Source organism: Stegostoma tigrinum, chromosome 31 (assembly GCF_030684315.1).
Source record: "Stegostoma tigrinum isolate sSteTig4 chromosome 31, sSteTig4.hap1, whole genome shotgun sequence".
NCBI classification, from domain to species: domain Eukaryota; kingdom Metazoa; phylum Chordata; class Chondrichthyes; order Orectolobiformes; family Stegostomatidae; genus Stegostoma; species Stegostoma tigrinum.
The window spans coordinates 40,246,896-40,257,606 of NC_081384.1; the positions used below are offsets into that span (position 1 = coordinate 40,246,896).

Here is a 10,711-nt window from a genome sequence, read left to right on the forward strand (position 1 = left end):
ATAGAATCCCGACAGTGTGGAAACAGGCGCTTTGGCCCAACAAGGCCACACTGACCCACAGAGCATCCCACCCAGACCCATTTCCCCAAAACACACCTAATCTACACATCCCTGAATGCTACGGGCAATTTAGCATGGCCAATCCACCTACCCTGCACATCTTTGGACTGTGGGAGGAAACTAGAGCACCCAGAGGAAACTCACACAGACACAGGGTGAATGTGCAAACTCCACACAGACAGTCACTCGAGACTGGAATCGAACCCAGGTCCCTGGTGCTGTGAGGCTGCAGTGCTAACCACTGAGCCACCGTGCCGCCCTTAAAGTATATACCTTAATACTATGAATTCACAACGAGGTTGGTTGTTGCAGTTTGGGCCAAATAATTGGTGGCATGAGTGAGTAATGCAGCACTTTGGGATTGGTGATTAGTGACGTGATGGGTAATGTGGAGCAGCATTGTGTTTGGGTGTTAACAGTCAGCTGGTTTGGTTGCATACTGACTGTATGCCAGCTCTGTACTGTGAATGAATGATAAGGTTCACTGTTCCGACTGAGTGGGAGGAATGTATGTAGTTCATAAGTCAACATTTCAAGAAGTATTGTGACATTGCTAACAGTTATTCACATAACAACAATCGGGAGTGAGTTACTGGAAAAGAATTGAGGGATTCGGATGGTTTATATATAGAATAATGGATATGATGAGTTCTAGGCTGGAGTCTGTTGTATGTTGCATTTATAGCAGTAAAATTGTGTAATTTGCTGGTGGTATAATGTTTCTGCAGTTTGCTTTCAGTGACTGCTTTTTTACAGTAAGTGACAGGCAAGTGCACCTTCTCTGTGTAGCAGTGGAATGTTTGTGACAGACACAGAACTGTCAGTTAGTAACTGAGCTGCTAATGGCGCCATTCCACAGATACAACGTTGGAAGAGTCAGTGTCAGCGTTCTTAAGGTCTTAAGCTCCAGGGTACAGAGAGACACAAAGTGTGTCAATTTTTGATCAGCTCAGCTCATGTTGTGAAGTAGTGACCAAGTCGGCAGTTTCTACACTCTGTGCTGATGTACTCAGGATACCTGCATCACTTATGGAGCAAGTTCATGTTTGCAGTCTCTGATGTTAATGAAAGAAAACTACCTTCTTCTAAGACAGGCTCAAATAATTTCTGCAGACTTCTCATTTCCTGTAGCTTGGTCTCTGAAACTAATCAGCAGATTGTTGACACCATTCAAGGTGGAATGTGTCAACGGCAGAGATGTTGAAGAGTGAGCACGCTGGAGCTGCTCATGACTATGGACCAGGAATATTGGAGTAGCTTAACTTGTGGGGAATTTATTAATTTAATTTATTGAGCTCAACAAGACAGTATACCTGTATACAGGTCATCACATAGCTTCCTCTGCACTGTCCCATCAAGCTGTGAGCTTCCCTACAGCACATTGACAGCAGCAGTTTAAGAAGGCAGCCCACCACCACCTTCTCTGAGCAATTACCAACAGACATTAAATGCTGGGCCAGGCAACGACACCCATGCCCTGTGTATTAATTTAAATAAAATTCTCACAGCTCCTGTGAATTGGTTGATGTGGGTGCAGGTTTTGATTAAGTTGGTGGAGTGAAAAGAGGGAGATGAAAGGGAGTCATGAGGGCCTGAGGGTCATGTTGACTGACATGGAGAAGGATTTGACTTACTCCTCAGCCTGACACCTGTCTGATATGATATGTAACTTGCAGGATGGCACAGTGTGAGATATACTATCTCCTCATCAATATTTGCTGTTTACTAAAGCTGGCTTTGTTTCTGTTTCAGATTGATTTCAGTTCGGATCAGATTGAAGGTGAGTTTTCACTATTCTAAAGCAAACACTATTAACTCTTCCATTGTTGGTGTCAGCTGATTGTGCTGCCAGTCTTCTCAAAGTGGCTGACTGAGCCAAGAGAATGGGCTACAGCAATGGAAACCAGAGCATAGGCTTCTCTGGTGCCCCTGACAGGGCAGCTGTAAGATGTAGCCTGACAACACAACAATGGCAGCGAAAAGCAGTTCAGAGGAACGAAAGCAAGAAAGGATTTTTACTAACCAAACACAAAGACAGAGGAAGATGAATGGCCCATGACTTGCTTGTCATCAGGCTTTAGAGCTCAATATCATAAAACTGTGAATATATTAAAGTGAGGACATGAGAGAAAATCTTTATAAAATCTTGCTGGGACCACTGTTGAAGACTCCACAGAGTAGGGAGGGAATTGATGTAACAGAAATGGAAGGGTACTTTATTGACTTACTGAGATGCTGTCTGCGATAAAGGAATACAAACACAAAGACTTGAAAAATGTTGCACGTATTCCTTAAGCCACAGGAAATTACAGGGTATTTTGACAGGGCTGTTGAAAATGATGAAAGGATTCAGGTAAATAAAAACAGTGTTCGAGGAGCAAGAGGACTCAGAAGATGGATTAAGTACTACAAGGATTAGACAATGAGTAGGAGAAAGTATTTTCCACATTGGGTTGTGAGATTGTGGAATGATTGACCACAGTTTATAATTGAAGTAGGGACCATGTCAACATTTAACAAAACACTTGCGGGACCAGACAATACTTGGATATTACAGAGAAAAGACATATTTTTTGAAGCTTTTGTCTTGCACTCATCATTCACAAGAATACCAATTCAAGGGAAACACCAGCATTTAGACTGGAAGAGAGGAGGGTGCTGATTGGCTAGCAAAGTGGACTTTGACAGGTAGAGGTATTGTAATGGAGTATGCAAATGGAATTTTGATTAGCAACGCCCTCCTCTCGTTCAGTATAAATAGTGGTTTTCCCTTAAAATGGTACATTTGCAAATTTAGCAATACATTAAATCATTACTTGGAGGAAAGTTGCAGGAGAGGAGGTTTAAGGGAAAAGGAGAGCAAACAGTTCCTGGTAAGATGTATAAGCAAAACTCTATAGATGATGGAAATCTGAAACAAGCACAAGAGAATGCTGGAGAAACTCAGCAGCTCTGGCAGCATCTGTGAAGACAGAAACCGATTTAATATTTCAGGTCCAGTGACTCTTCTTTTGAACTGGACTTACAGGCTTAGGTTCAATTTGTGGTACAGGTCGTTTATTTAACCAATAGTGCACTGAAGCCAGTGTTGTCAGCAGCCAACTGGTTGTGTATGGTTGAACTCAGTTATGTTCACTTTCTGTTCGGTTCCTCAGGTGTGAAGAGTAATAATCACATCACTGTGTCTCTAATTTCAGAATTCAAGGAGGCTTTTGCCCTTTTTGACAGGACTCCCACCTGTGAAATGAAGATTACCTACGCACAGTGTGGGGATGTCTTGCGTGCCTTAGGACAGAACCCTACTAATGCTGAAGTTATGAAAGTACTTGGCAAACCCAAACCAGAAGGTGAGTGTCAGGGACTGGGGCTACCTCATTCTATAGGCATGAGTCAATCTGCATCATACATCAGCGAAGGTGGCTCCAAGACACTGGAGTGATAGTCCATGGGGCCATAGAACAATGGGATAAGAAAGAAACTTAGAATACCTCGGTACAAAATACAACATGTACACACATACACATACGTTGACACATATACACACACCTACATGTACATTTATACAAACAGACACACACACAAGATACATTGACACATATATACATGTAGAAACATATACAATGAAAGACAAACTTGATTGTGCATCTGAATGAACTTCCTATCTCACTGAAAGATGACATGTACATATCTTCATTAAGATCCATTAACTGGGCTTTAATCTGTATTCAGTTCATTTCCTGAGTTTCTGAGCCGGTACAATTGAGCCTTTAATTTTTTTAAACATTTTGTTTTGTGTCATGAGGAGATTCAAGTTCCCTTGAATCTCCCTTGAATGGAGACTCAGTCCCTTCAGAGACACATTCTGAAGGACCCTGTGAGTCTGAGTCACAGTCTGCTTGTCCCTGGCAGAGATGAACCAGAAGATGCTGGACTTTGAGACCTTCCTCCCCATGCTGCAGCACATCACCAGAAACAAGGACCAAGGCACATATGAAGACTTTGTAGAAGGTTTGAAAGTCTTTGACAAGGAAGGAAATGGCACTGTCATGGGAGCTGAGCTCCGTCACGTGCTAGCAACACTGGGTGAGTTGTGTGTCTTCAATCTAGGAGGGGGAGGTATGTGAAAGGTATTTCTGTTGCACCTGGTGGGTTTGGAGATTGATGTTAAAATGTCATTGGTCTTACATTTCTGTGCGTTTCCCTAAATGTGACCCTCCCCAGCTCCTTATTTTTGCTGCTGTGCCTTCCATTGATTACCAGCCACAGACCATTGCTGCAGTATGGAATAGGCTGGAGTTGAGACTCATTCGCACAGAATTCTTCCTAAAAAGAGCACCAGGCAGTTCTGAAGAAGGGCCACTGGACCCAAAACTTTAATTCTGATTTCTCTCCATAGATGCTGCCAATTTCTGTTTTTGTTTGAAGTTAGATATGGTTTTGCCCCAGCCTTGCAGTTTTTTTCTGCCAAGTTACCATAACTGAATGACCTTTCGTTCTCTAGCGCCCAGTGTGACTTCGGCCTGTCTGCTCGAGTTGGTACCTGGATGAAACCGGTATGCAGCTTCTCTCATCATCAGGACAATTCACTAACAATCTCCAGCTCCATTTCCATCTCGGCTGAGCTCCTGCTGAAACCCTCAGCTGTGTCTTTGTCATGTCTAAACAAAGCTATTCCAGTTCTCCTCCCTCCAGCTTCCATATCCACTCTAAACCTGAGCACATCCCAATCTCTGTTAGGCCATCATGGGGTTACCCATACTGCACCAAACCCCCAATCCAGTGTCAATGATCAAATGCTCTCCTGTTCATTCTGAAGCAGATCAATCTGAATCCCCAGAACCTCTTCCTGTGGGGCCTGTTGACAAGATTTTCTCCATCATCAGAAATATGATCACTCCCAGCACATCAAGCCTATCAGTGATCAGCATTCTGGCCAATGGATCACTCACGGATCATTGACCCTATTAATGATCAGCATTCCAATCTACTAGATCACTCTCAGATGACAGAGCATTGGGGTGATCTCTGAGATAAGGGAACTTTATTTTTACATATCTCAAACCCCTCAATCAGATTCCAGTCTGGAATACTGACTCCTGGTTATCTGTTGTTCTATAAACTCCACAGAAGCTGTTAATTAGATTCCAGCCTGTAACTCACTCCCAGACATCTGCTATTCTATATATAAACCACCACCTGCACCCCACCCCAAACCCATCAATTAGATTCCAGTCTGTAAGGCACTCTCGTGTATCTATTATTCTTTATGTTAAACACTCCAAACCCTCGATTAGATTCCAGATTATATATAATGTTACTTTAAATTGAGTTTAGCCATGTTGTGGGACAGTTAAATGCTTTTAAACCTGAAAAAATAATCATGGCTGTATTATTACTGGAATAAGCAGTAGAAAGGTTCATGGCTGGACTGAGCTAATCTCCTGTGTTGTGATCTAATGATTCCATGATCCGGTAGGTGAGAAGATGTCAGAAAGTGAGGTGGAGCAGCTACTGGCGGGTCATGAGGACTCGAATGGATGTGTCAATTATGAAGGTGAGATCAGGATGAAAACCATCTCCCTAATCTCGGAGCGAAAACTCAAGGAGACACGCAACTCACTCCAATTCACACATTCCGTTCCTCACTCCAACTCTCACACAGTCCCTCACTCCAACTCCATGTGCCTCTCCAAGAGTTGCTTAAAAGACTCTAAAGTATCTGACTCCACTATCGCTGCCGGCAGCACATTCCACACGCCCAACACTCTCTGTGTGAAGAGGCTACCTCTGACATTTAGCATTTAAAGACCTGAATTATATTTTAGAACCCATGTGTACATGGTTTATATTTTAACAAAGTTAGAAGACTATTTGTCATAATGCCCAACTCGAATTGTAGTTAATGAGAATAGATGATGGAGAGGTTAAAAACCAGGAACAATGTCGAGCTCACTGCAACATGCCTATGTTCTGGTTTACCAGTACACACTGCGTGCACAGATCTTGTTCATTGAATGGCAGTAATTGTCTGGTTTTATTTTTGCAGCTTTTGCGAAACACATCTTATCAGGATGAAGCATCGTGTTCTGGTGAGTTAAACCACATGACTGCTTTGATGCTTTACATTTTGAGATGGCAAGAACCATTCAGTGAAACTAAGGCGCAGCCACTCCCTAAAAATGGTTTTGCTGTAGACAAAACTTCACCCCCAGAAGCAAGTTTAGGAAGTGGGAGTTGGAGTAGACCATTCAGCCCCCTCAAGCCTGCCCTCCCATTCAGTAAGATCATGTCTGTCATCACAGTTCAGTATCACTTGCCCATACTACCCCTGTAACTCTGAACTTCTGTAGCACCCAAAATAGTAATAGCTTCTGTTTTGGAAAATCTCAAAGATTGAGTATCTACACTCCCCTGGGGTACAGAATCACAAAGATGCACAAACCTTTGAGTTCAGTGGTCATTTATCAGATTTTATATTGGACAATGCAGTTTCAGCTGGTTTGACCACTGTTTGCTAATGGATGCCATTATTTCTGACAGTGTGATCCGTGGTGTCTGTACCTGAGTGTAGCAGCAGAGTCTCTGCTCACTCCTTCCCCCATCTAGGGGAGCCTGGCTGTGAAGGTGCACAGGCAACTGGTTTGATTCACACATTTCTTTCCCCTCCCTGTCATGACAATGTGAAATCTCCAAATGTGGTAATATCACTGCGTATAGTGCTGGCATCACCCACTGTGGAATGAAAGATGGCCATTGGCCTACCCCAGTTTTGAGACAGGAGTCTCTCCTTGTCTCTGTATAAAATGACCAATCTCTCAAGCTGACACCAGTATGTCTCCACACTCGGACCTGGATCCAAGTGTGTGTGTGCTAAGTCCACCTTTGTGTTTTTAATCATTAAGTACAGGGGCTACAAGAATGCATCAGAGACTAGGAATACTCGTAACTCACTCCCTGACTCCCCAAAGCCTGTCCACTTCTACAAGGTATAAATTAGGAGTGTAATGGAATACATGCCATTTTCCTGGATGGGTGCAGCTCCAACAACACTCAAGAAGCTTGACATCGTCCAGAACGCACAAGTCAATGCACACTGGAGAGCAGATGGATTCTGTGTGAACAGCGGGATTGAGTGGCACCAGATCCTTGATTGGCACCGTATCCACCAGCATCCATTCTCTCCACTACCAATATTCAATAGCAGCAGTGTGTACTATCTACAGGATATACTGCAGAAATTCACCAAAACTTAGACAGCACCTTCTCACCTATGGCCACTTCCATCTAGAAGGGGAAGGGCAGTAGGCAAATAGGAACACCATCACTTCAACTTCCCTGCCAAGTGACTCACCGTCCTGACTTGCACATATGTTGCTCTTCGTTCGATGTTACTGTGTCAAAATCATGGAATATCCTCCATAATGGCAAAATGGGTCAACCCACAGCAGGAGGACCTCAGCGGTTCAAGAAGGCAGTTCACCACTGCCATCTCAAGGGCAGCTTGGGATGGGCAATAAATACTGGCTCTGCCAACAAGGCTGTCACCTCCTGAAGTAATTTTAAAAGAATTGGAAATATTCCAGGACTTCACACTGACAGATGTCTGCGATGATGCCATGGGCCTGAAAAGGCTGCATTTCCAATAACCAAAATTATTTTCCTTTGTGCTCCATATGACTCCAACCAGCAGAGAGTTGTCGCTCTGCTTCTGCATGACAGCAGCCTTTCTTAGGCTCCTTGAAGTTAAGTGCAGTAAGTCTCACCTCACACCTAGAGTTTACTCATAGACTCGTAGAGTTTTCCAGCATGGAGAAAGTGCCTTTGGCCCATTGTGACTGTGCCAGGCATGTATTCTAATTTCATTTGCCACTGCTTCGTGTGTAGCCTTGTCTGCTCTAGCATTTCAAATGCTGATCTAAATATTACTAAAATGTTATGAGGCTATCTGCAGCTACCACCCTCACAGACAGTGAATTCTAGATTCCCACACCCTTCTGGGTGAAAAATATTTCTTCAAGTTGCCTTGCTCAGGTAGATGCCAGTGTTGTAGCTGGACTGGAACAGCTTGACTAGGTGAGCGGCATGTTCTAGAACACAAGTTTCCAGTACTTTTGCTCAGGCCTTTCAGTATCCATTGTGTCCAACCATTTTTTTGATATCATGTAGAGTGAATTAAATTGGCTGAAGACTGGTATCATAGAAAATCGTAGAACATAGAATCCGTACAGTGTGGAAACATGCCCTTTGGCCCAACAAGCCCACACCAGTCCTCAGAGCATCCCACCCAGACCCATCCCCCTCTAACCCACCTAATCTACACGTCCCTGAACACTACGGGCAACTTAGCATGGCCAATCCACCCTAACCTGCACATCTTTGGACTGTGGGAGGAAACCAGAGCACCCAGAGGAAATCCAAGTGGACATGGGGAAAATCACAGTCTATCTGTGATGCTAGAGACCACTGAAGGAGTCAGAGATAGATCAACCACTTGGCACTTCTGGTTAAAGATTGTTGCAAATGATTTAGCTTTACCTTTGCACTTGTTTGCTGTGGTCTTCCATCATTGAAGATGGGGATACTTGTAGAGTCTTCTCCTCAAATGAGTTATTTAATTGTTCCCACAATTCACAACTGGGTGCGACAGGGCTGCAGAGCTTAGATTTGATCAGCTGGTTCATGGCTCAACTGTAGTCCTGTTTGGTAGTTTCACCCAGACTGATACCTCATTTTTTTTTAGCTTTATCTGCTACTGCTGCACCTGCATTCTTCATTGAGCCCCAGTTTGATCTCCTGGCTTGATAATCAATATGACTTTGATGAAGCATTTGAAGCAATCCAGCTGAGATGTTGTCAGGATTCATAACCTTTGCTCTATCCCATGCCTTCAGCCATTTTTTGGCTTGTAGAGTGAATTGTATTGACTGGAATTGATTATGATGGTAGGACATAAGAGGGAACATTACTCTGGAGTTTATATACTTTATAATCTGCATTGTACTATCCTGGGATTGTTCAATAGATATTGTAGAGCTGGGAACTTTGCATTTCACGCATGTCAATTCTTGCAAAAGCAGTCAGTGTCTATCCATTATTGAGTATCAGTTACAATTCAGTCATGGCTGTCCAATATTTGAGTCAGATTTTGTGAGTTCAAATTCAACCTCAGAAACATGGAACAAAGCCCCCATGGTGACCCTCCTTGCAATACTGAAGCAGTGGAGTCCTTGGATGAGCCATTAAACCAATAAGGGCAGGGGACTATCTCTCAGTTTCCTAGCCAATATTAATCTATCTAACAATCGTCCAAAGGCAGATCATGATCATTTTTTTCATTGTTATTTATGGCAACAACTTTCGTTCCAACAATGACCACAGTTCAAAATGAACTGAAAACAACAAATGCTGGAGATTACAGCCGGTCAGACAGCATCCATGGAGAGAGCAAGCTAACATTTTGAGTCTAGATGTCTCATCATCAGCTTTGATGCAACATTAGCTTGTTCTCTCTCCATGCTGTCTGACCTGCTGTGATCTCCAGCACTTGTTGTTTTCAGTACAGATTCAAGCATCTGCGGTAAATTGCTCCTACACTGTTCAAAATTATATCACTTGGAGGATCTTGAGGATGTGAAACTGGCAGTTGAAAATGCAAATGATATACTGATTGTCTGAGAGGAAAAGAGATGGGAGACATAGAAAATAAGAGAAGGGGAAGGCCATTTGGCCCTTCAAGCTTTCTCCATTGTTCAACATGATCATCAACTCACTACCTTGCTCCCACTTTCTCCCCATGCCCTTTGATTTCTTTAGCCCCCAAGAACTATATCTCCCTCCTTCTTGAAAACACTTAATAGTTTGAGGTTCATGTGGGGCATGAGTACCACATGGATTTGATGGGCTGAATGGTCTGTTTCTACTTTTGTGCTGGCAATTTTTATTTAATTCTCAGTCGTGTTAATTTCAAATTGAAGTACTGTGCAAGTTAATGCCTGGCCTCCTTTCTAAATTCTGATTTTGTTTTCTTTTTCCAGAGTGTGAGTATTGCAATTGCTAATAAACACCAGGAGCAGCAATCAGTAAAATATTTACAACAACAACTGACTTTCTTGATGACACTTCGTGAGTGAGAAGCCGTAGCGTGTCACTGGCAAGAACCACTCAATCCCGTTGTTCGCACTGAATACATCTGCACCCCAGTGTGCATTGACTAGCGTGTGCTTCACCACACTCAAGCTGTCTCATTATCCAGTACATTTTTAATTTCTATGAGTTTTTACCCCAAATTAAATGCAACAAAAGACCTTTCCATTTCTTCTTCCTGAGTGTCTCTTTGGGGTGTGAGTGAGAAATATAACTGCACAGCATAGACATGGTTGACAGCTCCAGGCAGAGGCAGAATTTATATTATGTTAACCGAAGCCACAGCCTCACTGACACCATTGAAAAAACTTCATTTCCAGGTTAACATTTTCAACTCTGGTTTGACAAATTCTTGGAGATTTGTCCGTGTGGCATTTGACCACGCAGCACTCGATAACATTACATACTCATGGTAGGTAATCACATGACATTTGATCATGTGACATGGTGGATTTTGTTCTCATTATCCCAGATGGATGTCTCAATATCACAGAACACACCCCCGCAC

The 10,711-nt window shown here is 43.0% G+C and overlaps 1 protein-coding gene across 1 annotated transcript in view; it reads left to right on the plus strand.

Moving 5' to 3' along the window:
* Positions 1–10,371, plus strand: part of myl4 (myosin, light chain 4, alkali; atrial, embryonic) — a 28,464-nt gene extending 18,093 nt beyond the window's left edge. Inside the window, exons 2-7 of the mRNA XM_048560979.2 lie at positions 1,813–1,840; positions 3,258–3,407; positions 3,970–4,143; positions 5,537–5,614; positions 6,107–6,149; positions 10,095–10,371. Of these exons, the coding sequence (XP_048416936.1) occupies positions 1,813–1,840; positions 3,258–3,407; positions 3,970–4,143; positions 5,537–5,614; positions 6,107–6,135 (459 nt within the window). The 3' untranslated portion in view covers positions 6,136–6,149; positions 10,095–10,371. The remainder of the gene's footprint in view (positions 1–1,812; positions 1,841–3,257; positions 3,408–3,969; positions 4,144–5,536; positions 5,615–6,106; positions 6,150–10,094) is intronic.
* The last annotated feature ends 340 nt before the right edge of the window (positions 10,372–10,711 follow it).